This window comes from Gossypium hirsutum, chromosome A03 (assembly GCF_007990345.1).
Source record: "Gossypium hirsutum isolate 1008001.06 chromosome A03, Gossypium_hirsutum_v2.1, whole genome shotgun sequence".
NCBI classification, from domain to species: Eukaryota; Viridiplantae; Streptophyta; class Magnoliopsida; order Malvales; family Malvaceae; genus Gossypium; species Gossypium hirsutum.
This window is the reverse complement of record NC_053426.1, coordinates 91801269-91821468: the sequence shown is the minus strand read 5'-3', so window position 1 is coordinate 91821468 and position 20200 is coordinate 91801269. Positions and strand designations below refer to the sequence as shown.

At 31.6% G+C, this 20200-nt stretch overlaps 1 protein-coding gene across 2 annotated transcripts; it reads left to right on the top strand.

Moving 5' to 3' along the window:
• Positions 1-2556: 2556 nt before the first annotated feature.
• On the top strand, positions 2557-4330 carry LOC107886460 (uncharacterized). Of its 2 annotated transcripts, none has more exons than XM_016810423.2 (3): positions 2557-3015; positions 3088-3180; positions 3302-4330. In XM_016810423.2, the coding sequence occupies exons 1-3, from the start codon at positions 2932-2934 to the stop codon at positions 4247-4249; spliced, it is 1125 nt and encodes a 374-aa protein (XP_016665912.1). In that variant the 5' UTR covers positions 2557-2931; the 3' UTR covers positions 4250-4330. The 2 variants fall into 2 exon arrangements, with proteins under 2 accessions (XP_016665912.1, XP_016665913.1); XM_016810424.2 differs by having other exon boundaries at positions 2911-3015; positions 3098-3180.
• The last annotated feature ends 15870 nt before the right edge of the window (positions 4331-20200 follow it).

The window sequence follows — 20200 nt, the reverse complement described above, 5'->3', positions numbered from 1 at the left end:
ATATTGTTTATGAGATCCATAAGGAACTAATCCTCCTGAGAGGGATTAACGAGTAGAGGTATGATTAATTAACTATTTTGTAGTGTTCTCTTAGCGGATCAACTGTTTAGTAAAAGAAGAACCTAAACCTTAGGCCTGATAACCCTGATAAGTCATTAAGTTGAGAATTAACCCAAATTTGGTATGACCTATCTGTGAACAACTTAACCCTGAACCAGTCTGGATTGCGAGGTTGAGAGATAAGTAGTTCTTGCCGACTCGTTATTTTAATGGAAGATCAGAAGATACTGCCAGGATATCGACTAGTTGATTGAACAAGAAAACCTAAGGCAACAGTTGGTTATGATTACTAAAGCAACCTAATCACCCATATTCAGTTTTGATACATTTTATAATTTGATTTCTTGTGATTTGATTTGATTTCTTTATTTTATTATTATTATTAGTATAGATCACAAAAACCTTTCTTTTTATTCCATCGTAATATAATTCATTTAAAGTACTAATTAGATCTATTTATGCTTATGTTAGAATTAATTTAGTACTCATCTCCCTTAGAGTACTCATCTACTCCGTTGTAACTATATTACAATCTGACCCGTATACTTGCAGATACCACCGTTTCATATATTTTGTGGAGGATTTTTACTCTGGACATTAGTACATCTGGAGGTGGTCAGATATCGATGTATGAAAGTTTGATATAAATTTGTAAAATTTTATAGATATGTTATATTCTTTTATTCTTGTACTCCTTACTAAGTCTTCACCGGCTTAACACGTTTATTTTTAATGCATAGGTACAGTTAGATTTGACATGTTTGATTGGAGTCATTAACTGCTCATCTCATCACATCCTCAAGCTAGGGATAATAGGTATTATGTTTTGGTATAGAAATGACATGTACATAGTTTTTTGAATATGTTGGGTCATGCTACAAACTTTGTAATTTTTGTATGATTTAAATGAAATTTCAGTAAATTAATGTTGTATGGTAATGCATATGTGTTTGAGTGTCTTTTACAGTAAAAATGGTGTTTTGGACCGGGAAGAAATTGAAATTTGTTATGTAGGGACTAAGATGTAAAAGTTTAAAAAATGTAAAATTTCTTTCAATTTTGGCCTATACAGCCTTAGAGAGTTACACATGCTAGTCAACGGCCGTGTGAGTGCTGAAAATTGGTTAATTTTGGAGCCGCACGGGCTCAAAGACTTACAAGACCATGTGGTAGACACAACCATGTGCCATTTTTTTTCGCAAAAGTTCATATTTCACTTTAAAGCACTGTTTTAAATACTCAAATGTTTAAGGAGTTTATCAGGCTCCTTACTAACATTGATAATGGTTAATTAATGAATCAGTAAGTTACAAATGGGTTCAAAATGAGTCTACTTGTTAGAGTTTGGTTGGTTAATACTCTGATATTTAATGTAGCATTCCTATATTTGATCCGATAGTCGAGTTAAGTATAGGGGTGTTACAAGAGATGACAACTTTCCATCTTAATGCATGTAAACAATCATTTCAAATTACTATGATGAGAGAGAAAATGAGAGAGTTATGTATGTTAACTTACAATTATGTATTTTTCAAAAGTATCAATTTCTTTCATCTTATTTTTCAACTCCACTAAATAATAAATGGAATGAAAATTACTTTTTCTTTCAAAATTTTCATATTTCTTACCAAAAGTTGAGAAAAAACAATTATATTTTCTATTTTTCCACTCTTTTATTTTTCTCCTCTTTTCAATTCTCTTTCCCTCTACCAAGTAAAGCCTAAATTGGAAAACAATTAACATCAATTACATTCAAAGAAGAGATCAAATTGCTCCTAACTCAATAGTTTATTGACGAAAATAATTAACGCCATCTTCAAATGTTTTTATTTACTCATTTTCGTAAAGTACATGCTTAAACTTCCTTGCTTAATTTGCGAGTAAATTATTCTTTGACCCTAGACCTCTTTGATATTTATTTTGGTTATTTTAATATATAGTTGTTCTAGATTATAGTTTGTAAATGAATAGAAATGTTGTATAAAAGTACATTCTAGTATTAAATTCGATGTATATTAGTTTTTAGGGTAATTGTATAACTTTAAATTAAATGTTAAAAGTTCATTTCATTGCGATTGATGATCTATTTGTGGACGCTTCCAAGGGAGGAGAAACAAGTGACCTGCAAAACAGTCTTAAAATGACAAAAAAGAAGGTAAAGGAAACCAGATTTGTGGCTCGGGGATGCGATTATAACAATTATTCCTTGCTTTCTATTGTAAAATAATAATAATTCAGGGAAAAGGACTCAGAACAAACCATCTTAAAGATAAAATAATAAGTACAATGTTGTCTGTTCCTTCATTCCTTCACTTCATTGGTAGATACTAAAAGAGTTAGGCCTTTAGTCTAAATCAATGTTGTAATCAAAGGTGAATTATTAGAATAGGTTGCATAGACCCGAGACTGTGAGCCAAACCCTATGCAATTATTCTTAGGTAAGCCCTTTGCTTTACAGTCATTAAATTTAAATAAATAAATCACACTCATAATTTAGATGGTGTTTTCCATGGAATGGAAACTCCATTATTTCTTGTGGTTTGGCTTTAGTTGTCCGCCAGTCTCAGTCAGCTTGAGTTTATGGGCGTAATTGAAGCAGTTGATTTTAAAATATTCTATATTGTGGAACATGGGTGTTGTCACTTGGCGGCGTCTTCTTATTGTTGCTAAACCTTGCAGTCTTTTAATATCGATTTCGGTCCTACCCTTGCACTGAAATTAATCTTACAAATTGCCCATACTGACATAAGGCTAAGCTCTCACATCTTTATCATATTGCCTGTTTTTCTTTGTCTTTGTCTTCTTCTTTTTTTTCTTCCTTGTTGCTTGCAGGATTTGCCTACTTATGGTACAAGGACCATAGGCATCATCATGGAAAGGAACTTAGAAGAAAGCCTTGTTCTGCAAGAAGAATCTAAGTTTTTTGCCTCTTTTTATTGGCTTTTTTACTCTCAGGTTGCTTTGATATTGGTTCTGATTCAGAAAAAAGGAAATCTTATGTAAGGGTTTTAATTTGATTCTTTTTAGGATATGGCAGAAAGTGAATTTGATCCATCAATCTTGCTTTCAATGCCCAATTCACCAAGCCAAAATGGCAGACCAAGCAGCATGGTTATCAAGGCAAGTTCTTTTAATTAATCTGACCTTTTAAGAACATTATTTTGAAAAAGGAAAAAACAGATTTTCTTTTACTTGATATTTGAGTTTTCTTTTAATTGTGCATTGAACTTTTAACAAGCAGAAAGCACAAAGTGTAATCCCTGCTCATTTGGTAGCTGAAGCAATCTCAACACTACAAGGCCTTGACTTGAGATGGTCTGGTCCCATAACACCCACTGAAATGCAATATGTAGAGCAATATGTCTTTGCAAAATATCCTCAATATTGCAATGGACTTGTGGAAGATGGACTAAAGATGATTGATGTCGACAGTCTATCCAACAATGACGAGTCCTTTGAGACCGTTGCCGACAATAAGCAGAAATCACCGAGGATTGTAGGCAACAGGGAGTCCTTTTCATCTTCAGCAACTTCTGGTATGGTAGATATTGACAACACTCAATTGGAGCCTTCAAGGCTTCTTGATATCCTCACTAGGAAAACTTCTTTCCTAGGGAACTTCGTTTCAATACCTGAAATTCAAGCTCAAAACAGGGCTTTGAAACATTGTGGGCTAAGTGAAGATGAGTATTTAGTGCTTTTCATGCCAAATTACAAGGATGCTATGATGTTGATTGGTGAAAGCTACCCCTTCTTTAAAGGGAACTATTATTTGACAATCATTGCTGAAGAATCAGACTACATAAGGGAATTCGCTAGCCAGAGAGAATCAAAGGTTATTTCAGCACCAGAAACATGGTTAGATTTGAGGATTAAAGGATCACAACTCAGCCAAAACTTCAGAAGAAAATGTAAACATAGTCCCAAAGGGCTTTTTGCCTATCCAGCTGATGTAAGTGGGACGACTAGGCTTTCAATGCATTGGATCTCGGAGGCACATAGAAACTCATGGCACGTTCTCCTTGATGCGACCCCGTTGGTTTTCAGCGAGGGCCAGCGGCTGCCACTCGCACTCCACCAACCGGACTTTGTGTTATGTACAGTTGATAACACCCACGCTCACCCTTCCAAGATTACCTGCCTGCTTGTTAGGAAAAGATCATTTGATACCACCTCTTCTTCTCCCTAGATTTGCATTTTCTTCAAGCCTTGTTTCAGTTCACATTGCAGTAAAGAGTTATCTACGTTTCCAAAAATATATTAACCAATAGACTCGAGTCTCACTCCAATCTGAATTACTACTTAATTACTCAAAATTTTGACAAAATAATGTCATTCGTGGCATTTTGCTGGCGGGGACTTGGGAGCTATCCACATTAACAATATTTTACCAAGTTTTGAACGGAAGTTAAAAGGCTACATTCTTTTTAACTTACCATTTAAGGTGCTGCTTAACAAAATTTAATATTAGTAACGGAGTATTGGATTACAAAATATAATATTATTTAGTGTAAATAACCCATCAACTATAAAAAAAAATATTCATTTTAGGTTAAAATAACAATTTACAATTTAAGCACAATGTTACATAATTCGATCAATTTGATTACTCTCGTCAAAATCACAAATGGCAAGTTGAAGTGGCAGTTAAAAAAATCAATATAATAAAAAATTTAGCCCTCAAATTTTACATCTTATATCAATTTAGTCATAATTTTAAAAAATTAACCTTTAAATTTTACAAATGATCTCAATTAGATCCTAATTCTTAAAAATCCAAACAAATTCATAGTTAAGTAACTATCTGTATAGTTTTACCTTATTATTTATGATAATAAAATTATCATAATGTAAGATTATTTAACAAATTATCATGTTTACTATATTATCATGTTTGGTTAATTTGGTTGGAATATAAGATTTTATTGTTTGGTTGCCAAAATGTAAGATTACCTAGAAGCTTATTATACTAAATTGTCCTTGTTATATTTTATTTTTGTTAAAATATGTAATAAGCCTCTATACTTTTCGTAAATTTGGAATTTAATCCATCTATTTTTCTTATTTTAAAATTCAGTGTATCTATTACACTACTAAGGTTATTTTGTTAAATTTAAGTTTATGACAATGTCAATTTTTTTAGTTGCTACCAAGTGAGGATTTTTTTAATTTCAAAATATCACACCAATAATTTTAACAATGTTAACAATTGAATTTAAATTTTGTAATCTAAAAAATAAAGGCCTAAATTCTTGAAAATAAAAATACATGAATTAAATTTCAAATTTGCGAAAAAAATATCCATAACATACTTTAACCATTTATTAACAAGTTTAATTACTTCAACAATAATTTAAAGATATTGATGTTATGTTCATAAAGTACTTCCGTTAAACTCTCAAACTATATATTCTCTTTTTCATTTCAAGATTTAACATAGTATTATTATAATTAATATATTTAGTTTTACATATGTTGCCTCATGAATACATTAATCTCAATTTTTTTTCCTTTTATTACTAAATTTTATTTTATTTTGATTAGAAATATTTTACATAATTTTTAAATTTCATTAATATACTATTTATATCAAAGCTGATATCCAATAATTTTATCTATTTTATTAATGTATTAAGTTATAATATTATCTTATAATAATTTTTGAGAAACATATACTGATATATTTACGTAATATATAAAAAATTGTCATAAATGAAGATGACTCTTGAAATCTTATATTACCTAAGAAATTATATTGAAATTATCCCATATTTCGAGATCTTAACTTTACCGGAAATGTAATATTAGTGGCTCAAGGTAATCTTTGCGAACCAAACTTAAGTATGTCAAAATATAATGTTATCTCGAAAATATAAGACAACTTGAACCAAAAGCCTCCTTAGCACATTACTAGGCATGTTATATTTGTCTATTTTAATCATTTTATTAGAATGTAAAATTTTATTGCTTAATTGATAGAATGTATGATTACCTCATATTTTACTAAATTATTTTTCTTATAATTTTTTAACAAGTATAGTTTAATTGGTTGATATTGATATGAAAGTTCATAAAGCTCTTCCATTATACTCTAAAACTTTCTATTCTCATTTTTGGTACAAAAACCTAAATCTTAGATTTAATATTGTATTATTATAATCAATATATCAATTTTCCTTTGAGTGCAAACATTACCCCATTATCTAATTACAGCAATTTTTATTTCTTTTATTTTTTTATTACTACACCTCATTTACTTTTTATTAAAATGTATTTTGGATTAATTTTAATTTTTCTTAATATATTATTTATATTAAATATTATAATTGATAATTTGATCCTTATAAAAAAAAGTGTAAAAATGTCATAAAGTGAATATTATTCCCAAAATCTTACATTCCTTGAGGAAGAGATGATATTGAGGTTACTCTTATTAAGGGAGATTGACTTTTTCATGAGAAGTCTTCAAAGTGTCGTTTGTCAGACATTCACTCAATCCCTAAATAATCGAAGTAATTATCCTCCGGTAGAGGTTTTATCTCACATACTCTATTGAGAGCCAACGTGCCGAGTGTAGCAACCTGGTGAGCCTGGTTCATAAAGCCAAGAACAGTTCTATTTATGGGCGTACAAGACTCAAGGAAGAGGTGTAAGTATAGGATGTGTAATATAATTATGTAGCTCTCCTACACATGGGGGGACTTAAACCACCAATCCGAGGCATATGGGCTTAGTGGGAAATGGAAAATATGTGTTGATTTTGAGTTGGTTGTTGTTTAGTGCTATTGAGGACACCAATGGTTAAATTAACCATGCTTGGTCCACAGTGACTGCACTAATTACTGATAATTAGAATGAGAAATAGACAGAAGTACAACAAAGGTCACAAGATGGTTAACCTAGTGAGGGCGAAGAGTCATAAGAATAAGAGAATATTAGTGAGTAAGTGTGAGAGAAAAAGAAAGAGAAAGAAAGAGATTAGATTTGTTTGTTTCCCTCATTTATGGAGTTCAAGGTCTTTTATATGGAAGGCTTGGGGCATGTGGTGGCATCCCATGAGTGGACAAGTCCCTTAGACTTTATGACAATATGACAGACTTTATACTAGAGGCGACTTGAGTGACCCCTAGACTAATGGTGAACAATATGTTGGAGGAGGCGTGTTGGTGGACTTGGTCAAGACCAGTGAAGGTAGTTGGTCAGTGAGGATACCTACGAAGGTTCTCTACACAACAACTCCCTATATTCCAAAATTTTAGCAAAATTGTTAAAATAAAAAATATGGACTCAAGGTAATGCTTGCGAACCAAATGTGAGAATGATATGTTGAAACATAAGATTATCTTGGAAATGTAAGATGACTTGAACCAAGCACCCTTAAATAGTAAGAAAAGGTCTTTATTTCTAACTTGATGAACAATTTATTAGGGATGTGCATACTTCTATTAAAACCTAATTAACTAACCGAACTAAACTAGTTTAGTTAATTTGTTGATGACCATCTATAAACGTGTTATCATTTATAGTAAAAATATCAAACCAAAAATATAAGAAATTAAATCGAAGGTGTCTGCAAGTATATAGGTCACATTGTAATATAGTATAGGTGTTTACAACGAAACACAAGAAGTATTTCAAGGATCGCACCCAAGGAAGGATGGAACAAATCTATAGAAAATCTCTTTACAATAATAAGTCTAAATAGTATTAATCAAATCCTATATTACGACAAATAATAAAAGTGATTAATAAGATAAATTAAATAATTAAAATAAATAAACAAATGACTAAATTGATAAAAAACAATCAGGAAGATTAACTTGTTTCAGGGTTTGTAATCAACTTTGAATTAGGGTTTTAGGGTGGATTAGCTACCAATGAACCAATTATTACCTCCCAGCGTCTAACTGACTAATCGATTGGTTGATACTCGCTTATCTCCCAACCTCACTTTGTCAAATAGGAAAAGCTACGATTTACTTGTTAAACTTATCTCTCGATCTCGTTTAACTTATGATTATTTCCTAGAGTTGTTAAGCCTAGGGTTTAAGAACATATAATCTAAATCAACTAATCCTCTTGGGAAACCCTAAATCCTTAGTCAATCACGTCTTCAACCATTCGTTAATCTCCCCTAAGGGATTTATCCACTCATGTTATTCTTAATCTTAATCTCAATTGAATAAAACATGTAAAGAACACAACTGGATCGAAAGAGAAAAGAGATTAGATTAATCACGAATTTGATGTCAATTGAAGAACGAAGTAGTAAATCTCTCGATCAGAATAACGAATATCATCACTTCCAAAGGCAAATAACTGAAATACTTCAATATTATAAAAGAACTCTTGGACAGAAATCAATTCCAAGAGGAAAGAACTTAAAGTTTATGAAAACTGAAAGAAAACTAAGTTTGATCCTACTCCTAAACTACGAGGTGTTTTGAAGGCGTCAAAGAAGACTTAGTTACACCAAACCCTTAAGGTCTTATTTATAGGAGTGTTGGCAACTCGAATTAGGTTTTCAGCACTTCCTAGGTCTTTGTATAAAGTTGATTGTACGGACGAAAATAACCCGAAAGACTTGGGCAACATGTCGACCTATTTCGTGCTATACAAGTTCTATGGCGTGACACAACATGTGATTCACGCCTTGTATGGTTCGTTTCATGCTTTAACGACTCAGAAAGCTTGTGCATCACTCGTCACTTCCTCCCCCATCAATTAGGCCTATAAATCATCATCTTACACACTCAATTACAAACATTAGCAATACCTAAGGCCCGTGTCAACCTAATAGGTAACAACACTCACAAATTGTGTTAAAACACTTATTTTTATTAACTTTTAATACTAACTACTAAATACCGAAAACATGATAATAAATACTAAATTCCCTAGAAAACTAGCTCCTTAAGAGTGGAAATAGACCAAAATTACTACTACATTTGACGGCAAGTCAAATACCCTACACTTGAGTCTTTTCTTGTCCTTAAGCAAACTAAACGAAAATAAAATAAAAGCCTAAAACAAACTCAAGCAAAGAAAAAATTTACTCGAGCTAGCTTGAAATTGGATAGAAATATATTTACAAGATAATGTAAATAAACATATGATTCTAGAATGATACATAATTGACTCAAAATTTCTAAAATTAGACGGGTTAGTTCAATAAATTACAAATTAAATAAATAAAAGAATATTAAGTATAGATTTCCATCAAAATAGATATATAAATATAAAAGTACGTTCAAATGAATATAAGTGGTAAAAATATCAATCATTGGCACAATGACATCCAAGTAAGGTACTACCTAATTCACATAAAACTTTTTGGCTTGTAATGTTCTACAGCTTAGGCTGGTTTGGAATTCAAAGAACATGCTCTGTAACACCCCTAACCCGTACCCATCGCTGGAGTGTTAAAGAGTATTATCATACAAGCATGAAATTCCAGTTAACTTTATTTGAATAATTTCCGTTGGCACACCTATAAAAGAGTCATCTCTAGGTAATTGGTATATTGATTCATTCTTAAGTTCGATTCACCTCAAACATTGAAAACATTAATCGAATATCAACCACACATTCACATTAACTATGTGGAATACATATAGTAACTTAACAAGCCATTTTCGCATGGCTATACATATATACAACATCAAAAAGATATATATTTAACAACAAAAAGTCAAGCCTATACATGCCATTATCAAAGTTTAACTACTAGAGTACCGAATGGGCTTAGATAGTGTGGTGACTTCGACTTTGAGATCCCCGAGACCGTAGCTAATGAACGAGATCTATAAAATAGAGAATTAAGGGCAACAGAGTAAGCATATCTATGCTTAGTAAGTTTTAAGCATTTCAAACAATAATAAAAAAAAAAACTTGTCATTAAAATCGAACATTAAGTATCACAAAATTCAAATTCAAATTGTAAATCATTTGGCCGATTATACATAAGTACACTAGTTATAAGACCTATTGGCCGAATATATATATGAATACTCAAGAGATTTCCAACACTTTTTTCACTATACTATTTGGCTCATACAATTAAATTTAGGCATATACTTTCATATAACGATGGTCGTCGACCGAATAGGCCATTCTCTTATTCGTAGATACGGTAATCATCCACACATATATATATTCATATATATATCATTCTTTGATAATAATAATTCGCTTTAAAAATCAATTTACATATGAGAACGTAATACGTACCTGGCTATCTTAATGTATCATACATAATCAATAGTGGTTTCCTCGAATATTCGAATTCATAATATTACTCGAATCACCAGCGTTAAATCCAGTTACTAGCACAAAGCCTGCAGGACTTTAGGCCCGGATATATTCCAGCACGTAGCCTGCGGACCTCAAGTCTGGATATGTTTCCAGCACGTAGCCTGTGGACCTCAGGTCCGAATATGTTTCCAAATATCATGCATTCTTAGTCATATTTGAACACATCTCATTCGACTTATCACTTTAGTAGTCATTTGCTACATTCGGATATAAGCTAAATATGCATATGATCATTCACTATTCGGCTCAAGAGTCATACATAATATCACATATTTATTTCACCATTCAAGCTTAAACCCAAAGTGACCATTAGACTATAAGTCATATACAAGAATTATTTATCTCACAACCTAATTTAAGTACAAACCAAAAGATCGCAATTCACCTAATATACTCGTATAGAGGCATCATCAATTATATAATAAAGGAGACAACTCAAAACTTACCTCGGATATATTTGAACAGTTACGGATAGACTACTCGATTGCTTTCTCTTTTCCCCTATCTGATTTCGACCCTTTTTGCTCTTGAGCTAGATTTAAAACAAATAGATTTATTCAATTACTTATCAATTAAGCAATTTAATTTAATACATGTATATCATATATTTAAGGTACAAATGACTTTACTAACTAGCTATTTAAACATCATACATATGCCCTACGCATGCACAATCGAACATATTACTAGGCTACTATCAACAACTACATTTATCCCCATATAATAGATTAAAACTATCAAGGAACATTTTACTAACTTATTACCTTGCATATTCTAATTTCATAAACTAATTTACAAATTTCATAAACTAATTTACTAAATCAATGTATAATAAATTTTAACTTAACAATTCCATAACCACACATGATTATCATATCTACCATTTTGGCCGAATACTTATAAGATTAGCATTTTGTAAGTTTTCATACCACTTCCAAAGCCAAATATCATTATAAATTAAAATATACTTTCACACATCTATACAAGCTTACAAAACCACATTTGACTTCAATACCATCATCACTTATTTAGCAGAATATACAAGATCAAACATATCTTTACAGATATATATATATACCTATGTGGTCGAATTTACAAGTTCAATTGGAACACCACATAAATACTTACCTATATGACCGGATATACCAAATTTATTATATCATTACATAAGTACATACCTATAAGACCGAATATACAAGGCTCAATATATCATCACATATGGCTAGTTATGACTAAACTTAAGCCACCATATTTTTATCCCTTAAGTCACACCCAAAAATTACATTCGGCACTTCTCATCCAAAATTTTACAAATCTTCAAAATCACTTACAAGCTCATTGATAAAACATATAAAGCATTAAAATAATTTTTCATCAAAAATCTAGCATGACCGATTACCTATTTTTCTCCCAAAATCCAAATTCGGCATACCCTATAAACCAAATACTAGCCTCAACTTTTAAGCTAAAATAACAAGCAACTTAACACATTAAACATAACTAACATCTTCCCAAAATGTTATCAAAATAACACAAAATTTAGCACTTGCCGAATGGACACTTGTTCATTGATTCATAAATTTAGACCATGGGTTAGCTATGCTATGTATTTATCAATTTAATTTCACAATCAATTTCAAAGAAAATTTACATTACATACCTTTAAATGGAGATAACCATGGCCGAATGCCTTGACTTCTTCTTCAAAAATTTTCTTTCTCAAATTCGGCAAAATGAAGAAAGAAGATGAACATCCATTATTTTATTTTATTCATCTATATTATTAAACATAAAGCCATTTAACTAATAATTAATACATATTTTAATATAGAAGTATCATCATGGCCGGCCACTATAAACAAAATGGATATTTGACATGCAAGCCCAACCTTTTTATAACATGCATTAATAGGCCACTTTTAAATTTACCTATCACATTTTAAAATTTTCTCACATAAGTCCTATTTAATAAATTTCACATACAAATGAAAAAATTAAAGCATGAAACTTTCACACATGCATGTACACATACAGTAAGCATAGAATATAACGGTTAATTATTTTTATGACTCGGTTTTGTGATCCCGAAACCACTTTCCGACTAAGGTGAAATTAGGGCTGTCACATGCTCAACAAAATAACTAAACACGAAAGTAGTTTGACAAATTGTATTGTTCCTGATACTCCCCCGAGTATACGTATAGCTCACCACCTTATATCCACTTTTCTCACCTTCTTTATCTCTTATTTTACAAAGGCATCATATAATATTCATGAGTACAATCATCTGTGCTCGTATTTTTTTTCAAACAAACATGAACGTACTTTTTTTCCAGCTCACTTTACTTTTATTTTTTTCATCGACATTTTCTCTATTGATATTTTCCTTATTTTTCTACAAGCTCAAGAAATCTTATACTCACTATCGCACAATTCATTAGCTCACTTATTTTTTTTCTTTTCGTTTGAAACCACCCTAATGTATCTACCCAATCCTTCAATATCAATAGTCGGACATCTAAATTCGTGCAAGGAACAAGAAATAAAAGATCAAATAGAATATTCTTTAAGCTTAGGGTTTCATTTACGGTTAATTAAGAAAATGGATTTAGACTTCAAAATAGGTAGTAGGGAAAAGACTTACGAGATAGCTTTTTGGCTCAAAAAATTGTCTACGAAATAATGCTTTAGGTCATCCCTAGGTAATTCTATACATGGTTTAAATCGGCCAAGTCTATCAATTTCCACAACCTATAATTCAATTAAACATGCATGTAATTTATACATCTATTTATCATGTGGTATACTGAACATCTTAAATCTATTCCCAGTGTAATGAATTGAACTAATTAGTTTAGAAAATTTAGAATAAATTATTATCAAAATAAATTTATAGATTATTTACAAAATCCTATTAGCATGCTCCTAAACCAATCACTTGTATTTCCACAAGCTCAAGAACATAGAAAATATGCAAAAATAAATATTTAAAAACTACTAAAAACTAGAAAAATAAAATAATAAAAAAAAATTTAAAATTTTTGTAAGCCACCCCAACACTTTATTTGACACATTGTCCCTACTGTGCGATAAAAATATAAAGGAAGGAGGTTACAAGATTGATGTGATTCGTGCAACTTAATAGGTGGGACTACTCCTCCTTTTGGTTTTGGCTTGCATTAGTAGTGTCGGAAAAAATTGTGGGGTTCTTACAAAGAAAAATTAAAACACACATATATATATAATACTAATTTCTAACTAATTAAAACAAAAACTAAAAATCATCCCAAATAAAATTAAAGTACAAAGTCAAAATTAAAAATTTTAAAATGTTCAGAATTAGTCAGAATCAGGTTCCGACTCCTTTATCATTGGTGCCTTGCCCCTTTCGCGCCATGCCAACGCTTTAGTAGCTTGTCTTCCTAAAGTTTTAGCCGAGTTGTGATGGCTTGGGTCCCAGATCACCATGCCCTTCATCGATGAATGGTTCGGTCGAAATACCCGCTCATAATCCGATGGCACAATTGGGGTCCCCTCCTCTTCATCTTCATCATTGGCGCCCTCCTCGCTTGACGATGGGAATCACTTAAACATGTCCAATGGTGGTGTTGGTGTTGGCCATCATTCTGTTCTACAATTCAAATCAGAATGTCATCCATATCTTGCATGCATCGTGTTTACCACTCCAAGATAGGCATATCCATGAGTCATGTTATCTTTAACGTATAAGCTTTACTTTTTCTCTTTGTTGACCCTTGAGAATCGCTCCTATATTTAGTTCATTGTTCTTCTCTTGATTTTGTTTCCATTGGAGCTCAATGAATTGGCCATAAAGGTTGTCTCTAATCACGCTCCTCGTAGGTCTTTTGAATAGCTCGATCGGAGACATAGGAAAGTCAGCTCGACGACATAGAGCGGTGATCAAATGTGAGAAGTACATATTTTACTTTTAGCTCCGTATGCATTTTAGCATTTCCTTGTAAATCTAGTAGCTGATACAAATTACATCTCTCTATAAAATAGAATAAATCATAACTGCTTGACAGACAGTAACATAAGAAGCGTTATGTGTTAGTGCCAGACAGGTGCAAATGTAACACCTCATACTTAACCCGATCGTCGGATCTAGGTATGGATTTTCATGATTCAAACTGTTGAAATCACTAAACCTTGCTTTTAAATCCAACTTTTCGATTTGGCGGGGTACCCGTTTACCAGAGCTGTGTCCAATAAATTGGAATAATATAATTGAAAATGAAATTAAAATGGTACCAAACCACTTTAAAAGATTAAAGATACAAGTAAACATCCTTTGACAGTAGCTTAGAAAAATATCCAATAGTTCGTATGAAATTTCCTTTTAAGTTACTTCTTGAGCTATAGTTTAAGACTACTCGATTTAATCTGATAATTTCACAAATCACAATTAATAATAAGCCAACAAGGCTACCAATAAGCATTCAAGAGTTCAAAATATCGTTTTCAAAATACAATGTGATGGATTATAAATGGTTGCATCTAACAATTGTCCTAGTACCCCCTGTAATTACATGTCACATAAAGAAAATCAAAAAGGCTTACAAATAGGCCGTTATTCTGGTTGTTCCTTGGCTACCACCATATTTAACTAACGACCTAAAAGTAAGAAGAAGAAACTAGGTAAGTTTGAGAGAACTTAGTAAGTTCCCAGGAAATGAATCCCACTAAAATACCATTAAACATGTAGGGGTTAGACTCAAACTAACAAACTAACATGCCAAATTTGGTAGATACAAGTCTCTCTCTAATCCGAAGTATCCATTGGCGGATATTATTGCCATCAGACTTAATCTATCAATAAACACTAATTGGATTTGAATGTTCGCCTATGATGGACATGAGCACAACTGCTTCGTGTATACACCACTTGCACGGACTACCCATTTATAAATATTAGGCTTAGTATTTACATTTCATGCAACTTACATGTAATGCTCGATTTGTGCAAGTGTACACAGTCATTATCAAGTAATAAGTAAGTAAAAGAGTTATCATCTCCATAGGGACTATGTATATTAATCAATATTTTGCAAGATTAAAGTTAACAATTTAATGATAGAAACACAATTTTTTGGGTGATGATGATTAAGCTATCTAAATGCAAGATGATCCCTAATGTAATTTAATCTAAATGCCAAGTATGAAATGAATTTAGCAGCAAAGCTATAGAATTCAACAATCAATAACATGAATAGGCTAAGAAAATTACAACTTTCATGTAACACCCCTAACCCGTATACATCGTCGGACTAGGGATACGAAGCATTATCAGAGTTTACAGATCAAACAGACAGAAATTTTTACTTCATATCATATAATATTCATGTCAGAAACCAATCGAAATTATACATATTATCCCTTATACAAGCCCCCAAGGCCCAAAATATGCGTTAGAAACAAGTCGTAACTAAATCAGAAACTCAGAAATTTTTTTCAAAGATGCAAGGGTCACACGGCCAAGAGACACGCCCGTGTCTTAGGCTGTATGGGCATTCAAAATAGGGACACACAGCTGTGTCCCAGCCTATGTCCATGCGTTTGTAACTCACTGACTTGGGTCACAGGGCCAAGCTACAAGCCCGTGTGCCAGGCTGTTTGCTAGGTCGTGTAACAGCCTAACTTGCAAACCTTTATAAAGCTACAGGGGGCACACAGCAGTGTCACCTAACACACGGCTGAGACACACGCCCGTGTCTCTGCCTGTATGGACGAAAATAAGCTATTTTATAAGCCACATTTCTCACCCAAAACCTAAACTCAACATTTTTCATTTACACAAGTTATAAACAAGCATCCAAAACAAGACAAAATCAAGCCTTAAACATGTAATATCTTCACATGCAACCAATATGCCCTTTGACACCTCAAATGAAAACTTATAACATATATATCTAAACATTCAATATATCCAATTGTTTAACTAACTTATATGCATATTTGTACCAAAACTTACCATGTAGGTCATTAATCAAAACATACTGTAACAGTCTGGTTTTGACCCTAGTCGGAATAGTGGTTTCGAAACCACAAATCCGAGTCTAAAAAATATTTTAATATTATTTTCCTGTGTTTGTGATATGTGAATTTATGTCTGTGAAATTTCTGTGATTTAATTTGTCTGTTTCTGTGCTTAATTATGAAAAAGGATTAAATCGCATGAAGTGTAAAAGTTATCTGCTATTTGTTAAAAGTGCCTATTTGTTTTGGCTCATTAAAGGTAAGGTCCTTATGATGAAATAAATCCAATTATATGATAGTGGAATATATGGTTTGGCATAATGGTTAATATGGTTATTTTTAAAGGGTGGTTAGGTAAATGGTTTATTAATGTATATTATAATAAAACCTAAGCATAAAATATTTCCATTATGCTTCATCTTTGCCTAAAATTAGAAGAAAAAGGAAGCTATTGAAGCTTCAAGGTATTCAGCCATTGCATGAGTGAATAGGTTAGTCTATTTTGTTCGGTTTTTGATGATTTTTACGTTTCTGTGATCGTTGCTTTGTGTTCTTCAAAACCCATGTCTGAATTTCTGTTTCTGTTAAAGATTTCATGAAATGCCATTGTTGATATCATGAGTTTTGTGATGTTTTTGGATGAATTATAAAGGCTTGGTAGATGATTTATAAGTTTTGTCTTTGAATTTTGATGAAATAGAGTGATTTGGGCTAATTTGTGAAAATGAGGTTTTGAAGGACTAAATTGTAAATTAAATATGTTATTTGGGCTGGTATGGAAGCCATGTATTGTGACAGCCCTAATTTGACTCTAGTCGGGAAGTGGTTTCGGGACCACAAAACTGAGTCATAAAAATAATTAATTGTTATATTCTATGCTTATTATATGTGTACATGCATATGTGAAAGTTTCATGCTCTAATTTTGTCATTTGTATGTGAAATTATTAAATAGGACTTATGTGAAATAATTGTGGAAGGTGATAGGTAATTTTAAAAAGGGGTCTATTAATGCATGTCACAAAAAGTTTGGACTTGCATGTCAAATATCCAATTTTTGATTATGGTGGCCGGCCATAATGATTATTGATGGGCAATATATATGTTTAATTAAATATTATAATAAGAATTTGCATTATTTTGAAATAAAAATATTAATTGAAATAAGAAAAGAAGAACAAAAGGTTTGGTTCATCTTCTTCCTTGCTTAGCCGAACCTTAAAGAAGAAAGGGGAGATAGCCATTCGGTCACTTTTGAGCTAGAATTAAGGTATGAAATTTATGTTCATTTTTGAAATTGTAGCATATATTAAATTAGTTACTAAGTCCCTAACTTAGCCATGTCAAAATTTTGATTTTTTAGTAGTGATATGAGTAATCGGCTATGGAAGATTTTTGAAGAGAAAAAGATTAAGGATGTCACCTGATTCTGGTTGCTGTTAAATTTTGCATATCTTGTACTGTGGGTAAAATGCACAAAATAAATATGGTTAGAACCAACATGCATTGCTGTTTGGTTTATGCTTGAGGAGTTTAAAAATTTGGGAGCTTAAAACTGTTTAAATTGCTATTTATATTGCTGTCCAAAAGTTTCAATTTTAGTAATGTCCCATTATTAATAGTTGAAACTAAGAAACAAGTATTTGATGAAAGGATGTAGGTGGCTAAATTGTCTGAAAATTTAATTGTTGTTAGCTCGAAAAGTATTCGAATGCTTGCTGGAAATTAATATCTAAAGGCATGCTAGAGTTTAATATGCCGAATATGAACAATTATAAGTTAAATTAAGGTTTGCTAAATTACCATTGTCATTGCCGAATATGTGCTTAATTAAAGAAGAATTTGTTGTTGAACGTTTTAAATGATTTAGATAGTTATAAATTAAGTCGAAGCTTGGTAAAATTGAATAATTGTGGCTTAATTGTTTAATGGCAATTGGCTATTATAGTGAAATGCAATATTAATATTTAGTTGCTAGTGTTATATGTGTGTTAGCCGAATTTAAACTTGAATAATGATTTGAGCACGATGTATTGTATTGAGATTATGCTTTAGTGAAATTATAGATATATGTGATGAAATTGATTGGTGATTTACATGTTTAAATAACATGCATGCAAAGAATGTGTGAAAGAATGAATTGGTAATAAATCTCCTTGGGATAGCAACAGTAACATGATTTTGGAAAATCACCATAAATTGTGGGAGTTGAGTTAGAAGCTGAATAAATTATGTAATTAAAGACTAATGACTCTATTTTCTTATAAAAGAAACTATGAAAGCAAAATAATTTCCAATAATGAGATATTTGAAGTGATGTAGGACAAGGTCAAAATGACTTCTAGATCCCCTGTTCTATTTTTATAAAATCATTATAAATTGTAAACAAATGGTTATATAATAGAGTTTATATGCTTAGACTCCTTAATGAGTCTAGTTTTAAATGAAATAAATGAGGACATATTTTGAATTCTGTACAATGAGAAATTTGATTCGTAGTAAAGAGTGGTCAGATTAATCAAATAGTGAAACAGGGGAAAATTTAAGAAAAATCTGGTATTTATTGGACAAGCTAAAAATTCTGAAAATTTTATGGATAAAAGATATATGAGTCTATTTTTAGGGAAATTTTACAGAAATTGATTTGGAGTTTTGTAGATCAAATTATAAATAATTTAGTGAGTGTTGCTCAGAAAGACAGCTTATTGTGAATTTGTGATTATGTGGTAAATATTGATAAAAATTTGTTAACGAGTTGCTTAATGTTTTCTTATAAACTTACTATGATCTATATATATATTATATTCTGAAAGTAATGCTTGAATAGTCGAATAATGACTAGTTTAAAATTGTTGAATTTAAGCTCAAGAGCATAGAGAACCAAGGTTGGACAAGGGAAAAGAGAAAGTAGTTGAATAGCCAATCTGAGACTGTTCGAAAATATTCGAGGTAAGTTTTGAATAGCTGTCCTGGTATGTGTACGTAATTGATAATGTCTTGGTATGTGTATGATAACTGTCCTGCGAAGTGACAAATAATTTATGTTTAAGGCTTAAAGCCGAATAGACATTAGAAGTTAAGCTTGGAAAGTAAAATGGACATATATTCTTATGTATGTTATTGAGCCAAAATTTATATGAATGGTGCCCATGTTATGCTATTATTCGAATGGAATAAATGAACTATGATTGTAAGATGTTATGTGAATTGAATTTTCTTGCGAATAAGTATGCATGACATTTAGTGATGTATATCCAGACTTAGGGTCCGCAGGCTATGTGCTGGAATTATATCCGGACTTAGGGTCTGCAGGCTATGTGCTAGAATTATACTCGGACTTAAGGTCCGTAGGCTACTTGCTGGAAATATGTCCAGGCTAAAGTCCCGCAGGCTTCGAGCTGGTATTATACCGGGTTTAAATTCCCGCAGGCTTATGATGGTAATTGGTTTCAAGTCCTAAGACCTGACAAGCTTAATGCCAGTAAGTTAAGTAAGATTACGATATTGAATGTTCGCAGTAAACCATTGTCGAGTAAGTACTATACATTTAATATGTTCAGGTACGTATTACTTACTCATCAGTGAATTGATTTCGAAGTGAATCATTAGCATCAAAGAAGAATATATATATAAATATGATTGATGGTTATATTTGCGAATATGAGAATGATTTGATCGATCATGGTATATTTGTATATGAATTATATGTTAAAATTTCTTTATGTACTCATGTACATTCAGTCAATGATTTTGTGAATTATTAGTATCAAAGAATGATACTTAAGTGTGAATGATTGTTATATCTACGAGTAAAACAATGACCTATTCGG

Coding starts and splice junctions, on each gene's coding strand:
- LOC107886460 (XM_016810423.2), top strand. CDS start 2,932: ATGGAAAGGAACTTAGAAGAAAGCCTTGTTCTGCAAGAAGAATCTAAG. Junction 3,016..3,087: donor ATTGGCTTTTTTACTCTCAG/GTTGCTTTGATA, acceptor GATTCTTTTTAG/GATATGGCAGAAAGTGAATT. Junction 3,181..3,301: donor CAAGCAGCATGGTTATCAAG/GCAAGTTCTTTT, acceptor TTTAACAAGCAG/AAAGCACAAAGTGTAATCCC.